At 49.0% G+C, this 19,626-nt stretch overlaps 1 protein-coding gene across 1 annotated transcript in view; it reads left to right on the forward strand.

Moving 5' to 3' along the window:
- LOC117193781 (protein slit-like) overlaps positions 1-19,626 on the forward strand; it is a 126,672-nt gene that overhangs the window by 104,479 nt on the left and 2,567 nt on the right. The window contains 12 exon segments of the mRNA XM_033398508.1: positions 8,181-8,396; positions 9,494-9,651; positions 9,717-9,870; positions 9,964-10,182; positions 10,253-10,324; positions 15,202-15,570; positions 15,644-15,715; positions 16,675-16,818; positions 16,910-18,434; positions 18,496-18,655; positions 19,155-19,297; positions 19,374-19,616. Of these exon segments, the coding sequence (XP_033254399.1) occupies positions 8,181-8,396; positions 9,494-9,651; positions 9,717-9,870; positions 9,964-10,182; positions 10,253-10,324; positions 15,202-15,570; positions 15,644-15,715; positions 16,675-16,818; positions 16,910-18,434; positions 18,496-18,655; positions 19,155-19,297; positions 19,374-19,616 (3,475 nt within the window).

The raw sequence follows: 19,626 nt of genomic DNA on the forward strand, positions 1-19,626 counted from the left end.
CCTGTATAGTCCACTCCGGTGGCGATGAATGCACGAGTTGGCGGATTGACTCTATGTAGGGGAAGATCGGCCATCAATTGTGCTGCTGGTTTCGGTCGGTGACGAAAACATCGGACGCATTGTCGAAGAATGCGTTTGACAGTTTGTTTTCCGTTGACTATCCAGAATTTGTGTCGAATAGTGGCCAGCGTTAATTCGGTGCCGCCGTGGAGTGCGAGACGGTGGGCATTACGCACGACGAGATCGGTAAAATGATGATGATTGGGAATGATCATTGGTTGTCGCTGGCTTATCGGAAGGTGCATTACATTTCGCAGTCGACCTCTGACTCGTAGAATTTGTTGGTCATCTAGAAATGGGGATAATTGACACAGCTTGTGTGTGCCCGATAGTGCCTTGTTTCCCTTCAACCTCAATATCTCTGTCGCGTAGACCTCCTGTTGAATGCTGCGAACGAGATGAATTAAAGCGTTGTCGAGCTCCTGCACACTCAGTGGTCCAGACAGTTTGTCCCCTTTGGCTTGAATGTTATGTATAAACCGTAGAACATATGCCATGACTGATATTAACCTGTCGTATGAGGACGAGTTTTGGATGAAGGCTTCTGTAGCCTCCGAGACTTGCACAGCATTTTGGAACAAAACTGACGGTTTCTCCTCGATTATAGTCCTGTCGATGTCCTGACTGGGAACTCCGTTTGCCGGCCATTGGCTTTCCGGCTGCTGTAGCCATGATGGTCCAGACCACCATAATGAATGTACTGCTAACTCTTGTGGTGTTAAGCCACGAGTTGCGCAGTCCGCTGGGTTTACCGCAGTAGGTACATGTCTCCACTGAGTTGATGTACTATGCTCCAAAATATGTCCAACGCGATTTGACACAAAGGTTTGCCGTCGGTGGGGATCTCCATTTATCCAAAACAAAACGATAGTAGCATCTGACCAATAGAAGGTTGCCATAGGTGGTCCTGCAGTGCGAAGTTGGTCCCGGATCCATTTTGCCAGTTTAACTGCCAGCAGCGCACCCGAAAGTTCGACTCGTGGAATTGTGATCGGTTTCGTGGGTGTGACTCGACTGCGTGCAGCTAGCAAATGAGTTTGAATCATTCCGTTTGGAAGCTCTGCACGAATATATGCACATGCTGCATACGCCAGTGATGATCCATCGCAGAAAACATGTAGCTGTAATGACGCAAGCTCGTGGATGTTGAAGCGCAGCCATCGTGGTACTTGAATTTGCTCGACATATGGCAAGTTCTGTATGAATCCCTGCCATCTATCAAGCAGTTCGGTTGGCACCGGTTCATCCCAGTCCAGTTGTGCTAGGCTGCCATCGTTGCGTTTGATGCGGGCCATCCATGAGTCCTTGAGTATCGCCTTCGCGGTCATGACACAGGGCGTAATGAAACCTAATGGGTCGTACAGTCGGGCGACTGTGGAAAGTAAAGAACGTTTAGTATGTGCGTGACTGATTTTAAAACTTATCTTGAACCCAAAATAGTCTTGATGTGGATGCCAATAGAGGCCTAAGGTTTTAACGGGATCTTGGAACTCAAACTCTAATAATGTCTTATGAGATAAATGGTCTGGAGGTATTTCTTGTAGCAGAGAAGCGTCATTCGCAGACCACTTTCGAAGCTCCATTCCTGCTGATCGTAAGGCTCCGATCAATTGATTTTGAATTTCTAATGCTCCTTCGCGAGTGGAAGCTCCGCTTTGTACGTCGTCCACGTATATTTCGTGTCGAAGGACCCTTTCCGCGAGTGGGTATCGGTCTCGTTCATCCTGCGCCAGTTGATGTATGACGCGAATGGCTGTGTAAGGAGCTGAAGCGGTTCCAAACGTAACTGTGTTGAGATAATACTCAGCTACTTGGTTGTGTTCGTCATGCCAAAAGATGCGTTGATATTGCGAATCCTCTGCATTCATGTCAATGCATCTATACATCTTCTGAATGTCGGCAGCAAAAACAAAACGATGGAAACGCCAATTCAGGACCACGCCGGCTAGATCGTTTTGGAGCGCTGGTCCGGTGCATAGGACGTCATTGAGCGACTCTCCTTTTGACGTTTTACAGGAGGCGTCATATACTACTCTAACCTTAGTAGTGACACTTTCCTCTTTAAATACTGCGTGATGAGGCAAGGTGCAACATGTGGACTCGATTCCATTCTCCTTGCTAATGATGCAATGCTGCTGCTCCTTGGTTGTTACTTTGGTCACCTGGCCTAGTTGAAAGTACTCCTTCATGACTTCCGAATATTTGGCTTGCAGCTCCGGCTGCCTTTGGAATCTTCGTTGAAGCATTTGGAATCGATTAATCGCGATTTGACGTGATTTGCCTAGCACCTGCGAAGGGTCAAACAAACGCTTAAGTGGTAACCGTACCAAATACTTGCCGTTTCGTTGACGGATGTGAGTTCGTTTAAAATGCTCCTCGCACCGTCGCTCTTCTGGTGTGAGCTGTTTTGCAGAACCGAGATGCTCCATTTCGAAGAATTTCTGGACGAGATTCTCTAGCCTGTTGTGGTGACATCTAATGGTGACAGCGTGTGAGCGTGTGGAAGTGGCTCGACCAAAGACTATCCAGCCCAGCTGGGTGTGCTGTGCAATTGGTTGGTTCTCCTTTCCTCTGCGGATATCTGAAAGCAGGATCTGTGGGATTACGTCCGCTCCCAGCAGAAGATCAATCCGTTGTGATTTGTAGAACCTGGGATCGGCGAGTTCTATTCCGTTCAAATGAGGACATTGCTGCAATTTGATGGAGTTTGAAGGTAATTGCGATGTAAGCGTTTTAAGTATAAACGCAGTATCAATGGTAGTACAAAACTGCGAAGTACAAGAACTTAATGCCAATTCTGTAGTGTAGGTACACCTGTTCTTGGAGGTGGTCCCAACTCCAGCAATTTCTGCCGAAATTGGATGCCGCTTGAGGTTGAGAGCCTGCACTGTGTGCTCTGTAATGAGGGTTCCTTCCGAGCCTGAATCCACTAACGCACGTACCACCGCTGATTGACCAGTGTGGGGGTTGTGGATTGTGACCAGGGCAGTGGCCAGAAGGACAGTGCTGGGTTCGTGATGCGTTGCCGTAGCGGAGACTAGCTGCGCAGAGTGTGTTCTCACAGACGAGTCGGTCGCTGCAGACTGTGGATGACCACCGGAACTAGTGTTGGGAACAACTGGGAGAGGCTGTGCAGTGCTCTGAGTAGGAAGTGGGGTCCTAGCGTAGAGTTGCGTAGGTGTAGCCCTGCCAGATGAGTCGCTCGTTGTATACTGCCAGGAGTTACCGGAACGAGCGCTATGGGAGGCTGCGTGAGGCTGTGTTGCCACCTGAGCAGGAGTTGGGAAGTGCAGCAGTGTATGGTGTCTTTGACCACACTGCGTGCAGTTCCTTTTACTGGTACATTTTGAAAGTGCATGGGAACGGCTCAGACAGTTGAGGCATGCCTTTGCATGATCGACGATGGCTTTCCTTGAAAAGCAGTCCTTGGACAAAAGGTCCGGGCAATGCCGAAGATTGTGACTGTCGCTACAGTGAGGGCAGCGAGTGTGTTCGGCAACCGCAGTCTTGGCGTGGAAACTGTTGCCCTTGTATGTTACGTTGCCAACTGACTTCTTCGGGTGCCTTTGATTGACAGGCTGCGGCACAGGTGTCCGCGTCGTGGAGTGGCCTCGGTTTTCGAACACATCGATGCTGACGAGACGGTCGTTGAGAAATGATTGTAGCTGAGAAAATGTGGCAAGTTCGGCAGAGCTACCGAGATGGAGCTCCCAAGCTTGCAGTGTCGTGCTTGGCAGTCTGGAAGTGAGATGATGAGCCATCCAATGCTGAACATCTAGATTCTTGAAAGCATTGAGACAAACCGTCGCAACATTAAGCATATGTTTTATATCAGCAGACTGCTCCTTTGTCAACTGTGGCAAGTCATACAAACCGTTCATATGGTACATAAACTGCAGCCGTTTGTTGTCGTATCGCTTGAGGACGAGACTCCAAGCTGTTGCATAGTTATTTCCCGCAAGAGACAACTGCTGAATATCCTCGTCGCGATCCGAGGGAAGAGCTTGCTTCAGGAAATGAAACCTTTGGACGTCGGACAGTTTCTGGTTGTTATGGATGAGTTGAACAAATGCATCGTGAAATGCCGGCCAATCCACAAACTTGCCTGTAAATGTCGGTACAGGTAGCTTGGGCAATTGCACTGATGATACGGATGGATTTGCTGGCTCCGGATTCTGCTGTACCGGTGGTGCTCTTGGACATACATTTCGTAGGCCTCTAATTCGTATAGTACGAATTAAACGCGGTTCCCCCCATGGGCCACCAAAAATGTTGTGAAATCCTCGATACGAGATTTCAATGTTGAGCAGAAATGCTCTGGGGAATCTTTGCGTTTAATAATGTACTACACGATATAGACAATTCGAGATTTATTCATTTGGACTTCAATCAACTTAAACTTTAATCTTAATCGCGTATAGAGTACAATGTAATGGGTAATACGGGTTTAAGCGCGGCCGGCTGCAACTGCTAATTGTCGTTGTGATTTCGTCGAAACGCAAACGAAGACTCTCCATGGTGATCGGAAACGAGGTTACGCCGCCCTAGCATGAAACGACGCCGTTCTCCGAGTGGGCAATCGCAGTTAGAGCGCTCTCACTCTCTTTGTAGTTTAACCCTTAGAAAACCGTCCATAAGATCATATAGAGTGACTGCTGGAGTCCCGCAGGGGTCGGTGCTGGGGCCGCTCCTGTGGAATACGATGTATGATGGAGTTCTGCGACTGAATCTTCCCGAGGGCACGACGGTCGTCGGGTTTGCCGATGACGTCGCCATCGTAGTGGTAGCCAAGGACCTTGCAGCAGTTGAAGCAGCTGCAAACGGGGCAATCCGTGCCGTGGAGACGTGGCTCGCCATAGCGGGATTACAGCTGGCGGCCCACAAGACCGAGGCTGTTCTGATTAGCAGCAGTAAGAAGGTGGAGACGGCCCGAGTGTCGGTCGGCGGACACGACATTACTTCGCAAAGGGCTCTTAAATACCTAGGAGTAATGCTAGACACTAGGCTTTCATTTAAAGAGCACTTGGAGTACGCCAACACAAAGGCCGCACAGACTTGCCGAGCACTCTCGCGAATCCTGCTCAACACCAGGGGGCCAAAGCAAGCAAGGAGGAAGCTGATCACCAGCGGCGTCTCCTCTCAGCTCCTGTATGCTGCCGCAGTGTGGTCCAAAGCGACGAAGGTGCCGAGCTATATGCGAGGAGTCGAAGCAACGCACCGCTTATGTGCCATCAGGATCGCCTGCGCGTTTAGAACCATATCTGACGACGCAGCACTGGTCATCGCGGGACTAGTCCCAATAGCAGAGCAAGCGAGGGAAAGGGCCGAGGTGTACGAGCTATCTCGCAGGGACACCCACAATCCTCCCACCGGAGTCGAGAGAGAATCACCCAGGCACGAGACCGTCAGGAGGTGGCAGATGAAGTGGGATTCCTCGACTAAAGGACGCTGGACCCACCAGCTGATTCCGGAAATCAAGCTGTGGTTGAAGAGGAAGCACGGACAGGTGGACTTCCACCTCACTCAGATGATGAGCGGCCACGGATGCTTCAGATCGTACCTGAAGCGGTTTGGACACGAAACGGAGGACTGGTGCCCATCATGGGGTCGAGGTATCGTGGAGGACGCTCACCACGTCTTCTTTGAATGCCACCGTTTCGAGTACGAGAGGCGCCAGCTAGAGGATGAGCTAGCCACCAGCATTAGCGTCGGAGGGATCGTGCCGCTCATGGTAGCGAATTCCAAGGCGTGGGATGCCACCACTAGGTTCGCCGCCACTATAATGCGGGAACTACGGAGAGCGGAGAGGAGTAAGGGGGATCGGCTGTGCGAAGCAATGCTTTGCGGCCGTACCGCATAGCTACGTCCCATTACCCCACCAACAAACCACAGTCCCAGACACCCACAACTAGTTGCTAACCCTATATAAGATCTAGTATTAAAGCATGATAAAAGCAATAGAATACAAAAAAAACGAGGGGGAACGTTGTGAGTTGCTGCGTACACCGCAACTCTACAGTTATACCCGATACTAAGTCAGTATGGCTCTCCTGCGGCAGACGCCGCTAATATTGAACCACACGACAAAGAGTGCGTGCGAGAGAGACAGAAAATCAGTCTGATCGTGACGTCGGGCGCTGCGTGGCCACTGCAAATTGATTTCTTGCTTTTGGCTACAAAAATGATCCGATCTGATCCAGATTCAGCAATCACCCAGGCACGAGACCGTCAGGAGGTGGCAGATGAAGTGGGATTCCTCGACTAAAGGACGCTGGACCCACCAGCTGATTCCGGAAATCAAGCTGTGGTTGGAGAGGAAGCACGGACAGGTGGACTTCCACCTCACTCAGATGATGAGCGGCCACGGATGCTTCAGATCGTACCTGAAGCGGTTTGGACACGAAACGGAGGACTGGTGCCCATCATGTGGTCGAGGTATCGTGGAGGACGCTCACCACGTCTTCTTTGAATGCCACCGTTTCGAGTACGAGAGGCGCCAGCTAGAGGATGAGCTAGCCACCAGCATTAGCGTCGGAGGGATCGTGCCGCTCATGGTAGCGAATTCCAAGGCGTGGGATGCCACCACTAGGTTCGCCGCCACTATAATGCGGGAACTACGGAGAGCGGAGAGGAGTAAGGAGGATCGGCTGTGCGAAGCAATGCTTTGCGGCCGTACCGCATAGCTACGTCCCATTACCCCACCAACAAACCACAGTCCCAGACACCCACAACTAGTTGCTAACCCTATATAAGATCTAGTATTAAAGCATAATAAAAGCAATAGAATACAAAAAAAACGAGGGGGAACGTTGTGAGTTGCTGCGTACACCGCAACTCTACAGTTATACCCGATACTAAGTCAGTATGGCTCTCCTGCGGCAGACGCCGCTAATATTGAACCACACGACAAAGAGTGCGTGCGAGAGAGACAGAAAATCAGTCTGATCGTGACGTCGGGCGCTGCGTGGCCACTGCAAATTGATTTCTTGCTTTTGGCTACAAAAATGATCCGATCTGATCCAGATTCAGCAATCTGATAGATATAGTCATTATCTATGATTCTGCGTTTTTAGTTTTCTCGAATGTGCAATATTGTGGATGCAACAGATTTTCGTTCTTTGTGGGGGCGGAAGGGGGTGAGGCGAAATTCCGAGATATACGTTTTATAGTGAGATCTAACAGAAGTGCGGATATCAAATTTGGTTACTCTAGCCTTAATAGGCTCTGAGATTTGTGGATGCCCCAGATTTTCGTCCTTTGCGGGGGCGGAAGGGGGTGTGGCGAAATTTGGACACGAAACGGTCAAGGTCAGATATCACAGGAGTGTGGATACCAAATTTGGTTGCTCTGGCTCTTATAGGTTCTGAGATCCTTGAACTCATATTTTGCAATTGGCAAAACCGACCATGAAACCTGTGTGTTAGAGAGAGACAGAGCGAGAAAGAATGAAATTGTTTTCTTGATTCTGGCTATAATAATTATACGATCTGGTTGAGATTTTACACTCTAGAACATATAGTCATCCTCTACGATTCTGCATTTTTGGTTTTATCGTATCTTTAAAAATGTGGATGCCACAGATTTTCGTCCTTTGTGGGGGCGGAAGTGGGCGGGGCAAAGTTTTGAAATATTTTTGTAGCAGTGACATATCACAGATGTCTGGATCCAAAACATCGTTGCTCTAGCTCTTATAGTCTTTGAGCACTAGGCGCTGAAGGGGACGGACGGACGGACGGACGGACGGACGGACGGACAGACGGACAGACAGACAGGGCTCAATCGACTCGGCTATTGATGCTGATCAAGAATATATATACTTTATGGGGTCGGAAACGATTCCTTCTGGACGTTACACACATCCACTTTTACCACAAATCTAATATACCCCAATACTCATTTTGAGTATCGGGTATAAAAAACACACACACACACAGAAAAAAGGAAGAGGCAACAACAGCCTTAACCACTTTGTCTTGCCAGCCCAGTATTTTTTGATTTCTTGTACATTTCTTTACCTTTTTTTCAACATTTGTCGTGTGTTTTATTTGTGTTTCTTTTCATGTTTGCTGCTGCTGCTGCCCCACCTCCGGCTTGAATGCTCCTCCTGCGCCACCCAACAGCGTGCTGTACGGCAATAAAATAAAGGACTTACCCTCGGGCGTTTTCAAAGGACTCGGCTCGCTGCAGCTGCTCCTGCTGAACGCCAACGAGATCTCGTGCATACGCAAGGACGCGTTTCGCGACCTCCACAGCCTCAGCCTGCTCTCCCTGTACGACAACAACATACAGTCCCTGGCTAATGGCACATTCGACGCCATGAAGAGCATCAAAACGGTGTAAGTACATGGAAAGAGACGACTCCTCCTCCTGCTGCTGCTGCTGCTCCCACCACTTGAATGGATGCCATGCCTCCCCTTCGCCTAAGGCATACTGAGAGCTCGAACATGCCTCCATGCCTTCGTGCATGCCATGCCATGCCCCATCTTGAATGGAGCATCAGGCACTTTGGTGTTAAACCTCTGAAGTGCATTTAGTAGTTCCCTTTGACTTGGCCCTCGCCTCGTCGTTGCCTCATCGTTGCCTCGTCTGCGCGTTGACATTTGTTTAGCGGCAAACAAGCGGCAACCTCCTTCTCTCTTCTCCTTCGGGATTCCCCCTGGTGAACCGTAAAGCCTTTCCAGCGAGAACAAAAGACGACTACGACGACGAGAAGACGCTGAGAAGAATTCTCTTTTGGCATCGATAAATGTACGCGGCTCCAGAGGTTGGGACTCTAAGTGCGCGACGCGAACCAGGATTTGTATGTCCGGGTGCAGGGTTGTCATCTCTCCTGTCAGCTTTTGTTCGCCATTAACTGGGTTGCAACCGATCAGATCTTTAAGCGGCAGACCCCTGTAAGCCGCTTACGATCAGTGCCATCATTTGTGAAATGATGGCACTGGAGAAATTTTGGACAAAAAAAGCAATTCGACCACCGGTCATCTGTCAATTCCTATACCACAGGGTATAGGGTGTAGGGCATAGAAGTTTATCAATATGAAATCTATCAACGTTCCTTATTGAAAGGACTTCCCCCTGTGGCCTGGAAAACGAAATAAAAGGAGAGGAAAATGCATTCACAAGTCTACAATTTCCCCGAGCATTTGTCAAACCTGCCGGGAAGCACTTTTAAATAGTTGCATAACAACACCCAAGGACGGAAGGAGGGCGGAGTGGAGTGGAACAACAACGGAAATGTCGTAGCCACAAGGCTGGTGCACTTTTAAGACGTCTCAAGCCTCCAGTGGGCTCCTTTTGCAACATCTTTCTCTGTGAATCCCTACAAAACGGCATGCCATTCTGTCGAATGCTCAATGCTACTTTCTTTTGCTTACTTTCTTTCCATTTTCGCACAAAAACATGTACATATATATATATATATACATATATATAGACATCTGGCCAAGAATCCTTTCATTTGCGACTGCAATCTCCGCTGGCTGGCCGACTATTTGCACAAAAATCCCATAGAGACAAGTGGAGCACGCTGCGAGTCCCCGAAGCGGATGCATCGTCGTCGCATTGAATCTCTGCGCGAGGAGAAATTTAAATGTAAGTAAAGTCGCATACACACCAGCCCATTCAAACCCCAAACATCGCTCCCAACTATTCCACAGGCTCCTGGGATGAATTGCGAATGAAGCTGTCCGGCGGGTGTCGAATGGACTCGGACTGTCCGGCCATGTGCCACTGCGAGGGCACCACCGTCGACTGTGCGGGCCGTGGACTGAAGGAAATACCACGTGACATACCCCTCCACACCACTGAGCTGTAAGTCCTGTCCCTGTTTCTGTTTCTGTCCCTGTCCTGTTCTGGCTGCTGCCCTCCAACCGAGTTCAGCTGATACATTATTCGATTTTGCAGTTTGCTCAACGATAACGAACTGGGAAGCATCAATTCCGATGGCCTCTTTGGGCGGCTGCCGCATCTGGTGAAGCTGGAGCTGAAGCGCAACCAACTGACGGGCATCGAGCCGAACGCCTTCGAGGGGGCGTCGCACATCCAGGACCTGCAGCTGGGCGAGAACAAGATTAAGGAAATCTCCAACAAGATGTTTCTTGGCCTCCATCAGCTCAAGACCCTGTAAGTGGGAATGCGGCCCAAAAAGGGAATTTCTGAGCAATTTACCCCCTCTCTCTCTCTCTCGTTGCAGCAATCTGTACGACAATCGAATCTCCTGCGTTATGCCAGGCTCCTTTGAGCATCTAAACTCGTTGACGTCGCTGTAAGTTCCCTGATTATACCAGATGCCAGATGCCTGATGCCTCTGCTGCCTATGCACAATAATTAGAACTGTGCCAAGTGCTCCTCCTCCATCGGCATCTCCATAGAGCACTTTAATAGAAAAATGATTTAGCTTAAGCATTAATTGGCCTTTCTCCGCACGAAATTAGTTTAATGGTTTCGATTGTTCTCTCGTTGAACTCAGCCTGTGATGTGGTGCTTCCAAATAAGTTTTACTTCGAAAGCACAGCACAACTATTGTATATAATTCAATTGAACTCCAATTTGTAGCGGGTCCATGTGTGTGCCCGCTGCGATAACAGATCCATTCCACACTGGCTCCTCTTTCGCCACCTCCCCCCTTTTCACTCGAAATCAACCCCAAGAATGATGGAACCAGACCAGAAAGAGAGAGAGAGAGAGAGAGAGAGAGAGAGAGCACCCTGCCCGCCTGCTGGCTGCCTTCGATGATTTAATTAATTAAAATTGAGTTCAATGAAGAGACTGCTGCTGCTCCGTCGACGAGTAAAAGTATCTGTGTGTGTGGCTACAGCATCGTCAAGTGTGTGTGTGCAAAATTATTATAAAATTCATTTAGCTAGCTAATAAATAGCTTCAATGAAATTCATTAGGTGCTGTGCACCACATGACACCCACCACCCACCACAGTACCCATCCTGCCACCTTCAAAGGTGTTTATGTGCGAAGGGAGCCACACACGCACACACACACACACTCGCTTTCTGTCTCTCTGGTGTGCTCCTAATGGCATGACAAAGCAGAACTGCTTATTGAATTAGTCTGGACGCCGGTTGTAAATCTGGAATTGCCAATGTAATTTGTGCCCCATTGTTCCTATGTGCTGCCCGAGGAGCACCACCCCACCCAACCGCCAACCACTCTACAAACTCCCTCTATCTCTCGCTCTCTGCAGAACCCACCGCATAATTAAAGTTTCTAAGTGCCGAGTGTCCAGGGGGAACCGAATATATACAATGCAGAACCGAATATATACATGTAAGAAGGAGTGGGCCAGCTGGCCTATTGAGGGGGCAGCGGAGATAAGTAACAGCAGTAATAACAGCAGCAGAGGAACAGCTGATTAGCAGCAACAGCAGTAGTAACAGCAGCAACAGCAGTAGTAACAGCAGCAGTAGTAACAGCAGCAGATCAACAGCGGACAGAGAAGAAGAGGAACCGAGCGAAGCAGTGAAAAGGAGAGAACAGCAGCATACGGACGCGACTCAAGCAGCAGCAGAAAATCAGCAGAAATAAGCCGTAACATTAAGAACTTTTGTAAGCACACATACCAGGCCACCGCGATAATAATACGAATAAACAACACTCTAAATAATATCTTACATTTGGGGCTCAACCGGTCGCGTACTGCCTGTGTAAAGTGGAAAAAATCAAAAATTGTGTGTCTCATGTCTCAGAAGCCGGCAGGAGCTGAAGCGCGACGGAAAAGCAAAAATTCGGTGCAAAAAAAACTGCGCATTAGACTCTCAGAAGCCGCAAGCAGAGGAAGCGAGACAGCGAGTGGGTGAAAAGAAGCCGCTCTTTTTCTCGAGTCCACAGCAGTCTATGAGTACGGCCAATTGCATCCGATCTTATTCTGGAGTAAGAAAACCTCGGAGTCTGAAGCACGACAGCATAGCTATATACAGGAAGCCAAAGCAATTTTCCTAGCGTGCAAAAAATTTCGTCAGTACATACTTGGAACCAACTTTAAGCTCGTAACGGATTGCGCTGCTTTCAAGCAAACGTTAAGCAAGAAGGACGTTCCGCGGGAGGTAGCCCAATGGGTCCTGTACTTGCAGGACTACGACTTTGAAGTGGAACACAGACCAGGAGAACGGCTGAAGCATGTGGATTGCCTGAGTAGGTACCCAATTGATGTCATGATGGTATCTTCGGAAGTCACAGCAAGAATTAAGAAAACCCAGCAGGAGGATACGACGATCAAAGCAGTTTCCGAAGTTTTGAAAAGTAAACCATATGACAACTTTAAGTTGAAGGCTGGTCTCGTATACAAAGTGGTGCAAGGCACGGACTTGCTGGCAATACCGAAGTCATTAGAAAAATAAATAATAACCGACGCTCACAACGCAGGACACTTTGCCGCTCAAAAAACAATGCATACCGTACAGCAGAGCTATTGGATTCCACATCTGGAAGGAAAAGTAATGCAGATCATAGGAAACTGTATGAAATGTATAATCTACAACAAAAAGCTTGGCAAAAAAGAGGGATTCCTGCATCAAATTGACAAAGGATCACAGCCGCTGTATACTATACACGTGGATCACCTTGGGCCTATGGATGCTACTTCAAAGCAGTACAAGTACATCTTCGCAATGGTTGATAGCTTCAGTAAGTTCGTATGGATGTATCCCACAAAAACAACAGGAGCAGACGAAGTTCTCAAGAAGTTAAGGGAGTGGTCTGATGTATTTGGTAATCCGGCACGCATAGTAAGCGATCGTGGAGCAGCATTTACATCTTCAAGCTTTGAGGAGTTTGTCAAGTAAAAGAACATCGAACACATATGGAGCACCACAGGGGTACCAAGAGGAAACGGACAAATTGAACGCGTAAACCGATCTATTCTGAGCATCATTTCCAACTTGTCGTCGGAGGAACCTGGAAGATGGTATAAGTTCGTACCGCGAGTTCAGAGGGCTATTAACAGCACTGTTCATGTGTCTACAAAGCGTTGTCCATTTGAGCTGATGATCGGGGTAAAAATGCGTTGTGGACCGGATAGCGACATACTTCAGCTAATAGAAAAAGAGATGGTTGATAATTTTGAAGACGAGAGGCAAAAGATGCGACAAGAGGCAAAAGAAAATATTCAGCAGGCCCAGGACAGATACAAGGAACAATTCGATAAAAAGCGGAAATGCGAATACGGATACAAGGTCGGAGATCTCGTAGCCATACGTAGAACACAATTTGTAACCGGAAGAAAGATGGCCAGCGAATTCTTAGGACCATACGAAATAACCAACGTGAAACGAGGCGGACGCTATAATGTTCGGAAGGCAGCAGACGTCGAAGGACCAAGCAATACGACCACAAGCAAAGATAGCATGAAACTATGGAGCTTTTCTGTAGAAAACGAGGACGCATGGTCATCAGGGACTGATGACTAATCAGGATGACCGAGTGTAAGAAGGAGTGGGCCAGCTGGCCTGTTGAGGGGGCAGCGGAGATAAGCAACAGCAGTAATAACAGCAGCAGAGGAACAGCTGATTAGCAGCAACAGCAGTAGTAACAGCAGCAGCAACAGCAGTAGTAACAGCAGCAGATCAACAGCGGACAGAGAAGAAGAGGAACCGAGCGAAGCAGTGACAAGGAGAGAACAGCAGCATACGGACGCGACTCAAGCAGCAGCAGAAAATCAGCAGAAATAAGCCGTAACATTAAGAACTTTTGTAAGCACACATACCAGGCCACCGCGATAATAATACGAATAAACAACACTCTAAATAATATCTTACATACAATGTCCAGGGGAAAAGGATCATCTGGACGAAAATAAACGAGGGGGAACGTTGTGAGTTGCTGCGGACACCGCAACTCTACAGTTATACCCGATACTTAGTCAGTATGGCTCTCCTCCGGCAGACGCCGCTAATCTTAAACGACACGACAAAGAGTGCGTGCGAGAGAGACAGAAAATCAGTCTGAGCGTGACGTCGGGCGCTGCGTAGCCACTGCAAATTGATTTGTTCCTTTTGGCTACAAAAATAATCCGATCTGATCCAGATTCAGCAATCTGATAGATATGGTCGTTATCTATGATTCTGCGTTTTTAGTTTTCTCGAATCTGCAATATTGTGGATGCAACAGATTTTCGTCCTTTGTGGGGGCGGAAGGGGGTGGGACGAAATTCTGAGATATACGTTTTATAGTGAGATCTAACAGAAGTGCGGATACCAAATTTGGTTACTCTAGCCTTAATAGTCTCTGAGATTTGTGGATGCCCCAGATTTTCGTCCTTTGCGGGGGCGGAATGGGGTGTGGCGAGATTTGGACACGAAACGGTCAAGGTCCGATATCACAGGAGTGTGGATACCAAATTTGGTTGCTCTGGCTCTTATAGGTTCTGAGATCCTTGAACTCATATTTTGCAATTGGCAAAACCGACCATGAAACCTGTGTGTTAGAGAGAGACAGAGCGAGAAAGAATGAAATTGTTTTCTTGATTCTGGCTATAATCATTATACGATCTGGTTCAGATTTTGCACTGTAAAAGATATAGTCATCTTCTACGATTCTGCGTTTTTGGTTTTATCGTATCTTTAAAAATGTGGATGCCACAGATTTTCATCCTTTGTGGGGGCGGAAGTGGGAGGGACGAAGTTTTGAAACAGACATGGCTCAATCGACTCGGCTATTGATGCTGATCAAGAATATATATACTTTATGGGGTCGGAAACGATTCCTTCTGGACGTTACACACATCCACTTTTACCACAAATCTAATATACCCCAATACTCATTTTGAGTATCGGGTATAAACATAGAATTGCCCCACAGCCCTAATTGAATTGGAATGTTTTGATACCCATCGATATTTGTATACCTGCTATCCAGAGGGGTATATGGGGTGTATTTGCTTCCAAATTGAGAATGGATTCCAAAGCTAGGAGGAGTACAGGAGGAAATTTCTTTAAAATTGAATAGATCTTCAGTCACATCAGATTTTCCCATGCAAAAAATACCAGTACTATATGTAGCACTTACAAGTCTTCACTCCAATTGTAATTTCCATCTGATTACCTGATTAGCAGTAGGACATCGGTGGCCCATAGATGGAATACTAAACAATAGCCAGTACTTACTTGCTTTTCTGTGTGTGTTTTTTTGTAGGAACCTCGCCTCGAATCCATTCAATTGCAATTGCCAGTTGGCCTGGTTCGCCGAATGGTTGCGTAAAAAGTCGCTGAACGGCGGAGCGGCACGTTGTGCGGCCCCGTCGAAGGTACGTGATGTGCAAATCAAGGATCTGCCCCACAACGAATTCAAATGCAGCAGCGAGAACAGCGAGGGCTGCCTGGGCGACGGCTACTGTCCGTCCTCGTGCACCTGCACCGGCACTGTGGTCCGCTGCTCACGCAATCAATTGAAGGAGATTCCGCGCGGCATTCCCGCCGAGACATCCGAGCTCTATCTGGAGTCTAATGAAATCGAACAGATCCACTACGAGCGCATTCGACAACTCCGCTCGCTCACCAGACTGTAAGTATCCGGAGGAGAGGAAGGAGCGGTTCTAAGACTAACCGTATGCATTTTCTCTCTGTGCACTCTACAGCGATCTGAGCAACAACCAGATCACCATACTCTCCAACAACACCTTCGCCAATCTAACCAAACTATCCACGCTGTAAGTATGGGCGGGCACTATTGCCGGTGCTGTTTGCTGTTTGCTATTTGCTGTCCATGGCCATGTCTAAAGGCTTTTTAATTGCTCCTGCACCGCAACGGAAAGCCGCAAAAAATAGTGTAGTGGTACCTACTCCGACTACCGACGTACCACAATATAAAAGCAACACAAATCGAAGGCTCAAGAGGGCTTGACACAGTTCTGCGCCAAATTGCATCGCTTGTCGATGGGCCGGGGCCCATCAGCATGTCCGCTGTACGGCCAAGGCGCAGGCACGAAATTCATTCCGAAACGTAAAGTCGAAATCGTGACTCGTGCTTAAGCATTAGTCGGTGGCTTTTCCTTTGGCTTTGGCGTCAGCGTCATAGTCGCGTCGGATCGACGCTATTGCCTTCCGCACAGTGGAATGGCACATAAATTTGTTGAGGTTAAAAGTTATGTTGAATGGAAAGAAGCCAAGCAGAGGCAAGGGATTTTAACATAAGAAATACGTTTCCCAGAACTCTTAAAGAATATATACAGATATCGGATGTTATTACTGAATATCGATTGCACTGGGTGAGTGTTCTTTAAATCTTGGGCTGTAAATGCTTTTTGCAGTCCTTAGTCTACGAATGTAGGATATTTTCCTTCTCAATTGAATATTATATGATATATGCAGAATCTAAAGTTTCTGGATAGATACAAGTCTCCATTTGGATAGATCTGTCCAATCAGGTTTAGTTTTTTACCGGAGAATATTCGCCACATCCTCCCACTGTGCCGCCTGTGCATTGTGTGCGCTATCCACAATCAAAGCTTAGCCGTTAGTTTAGCTTGGTTTTCATTTTGTCCGATTGCGAATGGAAAACGTTTTGCAATTACTTTCATTTCTTCACCAATTGTGTCTGCCTCTCTGTGGGTCTGTGTGTGTGGCTATTGCAATTTTTGTAAACATTTCCCGGTTCGCCCTTTTGCAGCATCATCTCGTACAACAAGCTACAGTGTCTGCAGCGGCATGCGTTGTCTGGCCTCAATAACCTGCGCGTGCTCTCGCTGCACGGCAATCGCATCTCGATGCTGCCGGAGGGCTCCTTCGAGGATCTCAAGTCATTGACACACATGTGAGTAGAGTAATCTAGTAATCTGGAATGCTTCCGCATTGGCCGACTGCTTACTGAAGGAACTTCTTCCGCTTTTCCGCCAACGAAACAGAGCCTTGGGTAGCAATCCCCTGTACTGCGACTGCAGTCTCAAGTGGTTCTCCGACTGGATCAAGCTGGACTACGTGGAGCCGGGCATTGCGCGCTGTGCGGAGCCCGAGCAGATGAAGGACAAGCTGATCCTGTCGACGCCCTCGTCCAATTTTGTGTGCCGCGGCCGCGTGCGCAACGGCATCCTGGCCAAGTGCAACGCCTGCTTTGACCAGCCCTGCCAGAACAAGGCCCAGTGCGTGGCCCTGCCCCAGCGGGAGTACCAGTGCCTCTGCCAGCCGGGCTACCACGGCAGACACTGCGAGTACATGATAGACGCCTGCTACGGCAACCCGTGCCGCAACAACGCCACCTGCACGGTGCTCGAGGAGGGACGCTTCAGCTGCCAGTGTGCCCCCGGATACTCGGGCGCCCGCTGCGAGACTAACATCGACGATTGCCTGGGCGAGACCAAGTGCCAGAACAACGCCACCTGCAACGACGGCGTGGAGTCGTACATCTGCGAGTGCCAGCCAGGGTTCAGCGGCGAGTTCTGCGACACCAAGATCCAGTTCTGCAGCCAGGAGTTCAATCCCTGCGCCAACGGGGCCAAATGCGTGGACCACTTCACGCACTACAGCTGCGAATGCCAGGCGGGCTTCCACGGAACCAACTGTACGGACAACATCGACGACTGCCAAAACCACATGTGCCAGAACGGCGGCACGTGCATCGACGGCATCAACGACTACGTGTGCAAGTGCCCCGACGACTTCACCGGCCAGTACTGCGAGGGACACAACATGATCTCCATGATGTACCCGCAGACGTCGCCCTGCCAGAACCACGAGTGCAAGCATGGCGTCTGCTTCCAGCCGAATGCCGCCGGCTCCGACTACCTCTGCAAGTGCCATCCGGGCTACACGGGCAAGTGGTGCGAGTACCTCACCAGCATCAGCTTTGTGCACAACAACTCGTTCGTGGAGCTGGAGCCGCTCCGCACCAGACCCGAGGCCAATGTGACCATCGTCTTCAGCAGCGCGGAACAGAACGGCATACTCATGTACGACGGGCAGGACGCCCACCTGGCTGTGGAACTGTTCAACGGACGCATCCGGGTCAGCTACGACGTGGGCAACTATCCCGTGTCCACCATGTACAGCTTCGAGATGGTGGCGGACGGCAAGTACCATGCCGTCGAGCTGCTCGCCATCAAGAAGAACTTTACGCTGCGCGTAGACCGCGGCCTGGCACGCTCCATCATCAACGAGGGCTCCAACGACTACCTGAAACTGATGACGCCCATGTTCCTGGGCGGCCTGCCCTCGGAGCCCGCACAGCAGGCCTACAAGAACTGGCAGATCCGCAACCTGACCAGCTTCAAGGGCTGCATGAAGGAGGTGTGGATCAACCACAAGCTGGTGGACTTTGGCAATGCCCAGCGCCAGCAGAAGATCACGCCGGGCTGTGCACTGCTCGAGGGCGAGCCCGCCGAGGAGGAGGATGATGAGCAGGACTTCATGGACGAGACGCCTCACATGAAAGAGGTACGACCAGAGGGATCTTTAACCTGTGTTTATGTTTACTTATGTTTGTTATTTTCGTTAGGAACCCGTGGATCCCTGCTTGGAGAACAAGTGCCGACGGGGCAGCCGGTGTGTGGCAAATGCCAATGCCCGAGATGGCTACCAGTGCAAGTGCAAGCACGGCCAGCGCGGACGCTACTGCGATCAAGGTGAGGGCATCACAGAGCCCCCAACAATCACCGGTACATAAATACATCTATCATGCTTTTTGCCTCCTACTCCCACATCAAGTCTTGGGGTCAACGAAAGAGAGAGAATATCGAATTGTCGAGCTATCGACTAGATAGGGATTGTAATACCCCTGAAAGTGATGTAGAAATTTGTATTCTTGGAGCATTTCCAAAGGGAAATCAGATGTAAAAGACATCTTTTGAAAGAGGTTTCGTTTCTATGTAAAAGATAGTCGTATGTGGGAGCTTGTGTGAGTTCTACCGAGTAGCTCTACTCGTGTGTATATAGGTACATATTCCTATGCTTAGGAGTTTTGCGCTCCTCCAAAAGTATCGCTTGACTGGCCCGCACATCACCTCTTCATTTGCTTTACACGCAAACAAACACCTGCCACAGCACACGTTCAACGCTCATCCTCTAAATGGGTGGCGGGGGGTTTTAGATCTGCTGCCTTTTAATGAGCCCAACCTCTTGACTAATTACACTTTGTTGATTCTTGATATTTTGCAGCAGCATCCACGTGCCGCAAGGAGCAGGTGCGAGAGTACTACACGGAGAACGACTGCCGCTCCCGGCAGCCGCTGAAGTACGCCAAGTGCGTGGGAGGCTGCGGCAATCAGTGCTGCGCGGCCAAGATTGTGAGGCGCCGCAAGGTGAGTGCATGCATGGATGGATGGATAGACGGATGTTGATTAATGGAAACTTGTCCCCCTTTTGTTTCGTCGATAGGTGCGCATGGTGTGCAGCAAAAACCGCAAGTACATCAAGAACTTGGATATTGTCCGGAAGTGCGGATGCACCAAGAAATGCTACTGACTGAAAGATGCGACTACCCAATTGCTCGAACGGAGCAATAGCAGCTTAGATGTTAGTTTAGGAACAGGTTTAAATTTAAATTATAATAGTAGTAGTAGTAATAGTACCGATAGTCTTAGCTTTAGCCCTAGGGATACCACGAAACTGGGGCCGAGAGTGTTGAAAA

The sequence above is a fragment of the Drosophila miranda genome (assembly GCF_003369915.1).
Source record: "Drosophila miranda strain MSH22 chromosome Y unlocalized genomic scaffold, D.miranda_PacBio2.1 Contig_Y2_pilon, whole genome shotgun sequence".
Taxonomy (NCBI): domain Eukaryota; kingdom Metazoa; phylum Arthropoda; class Insecta; order Diptera; family Drosophilidae; genus Drosophila; species Drosophila miranda.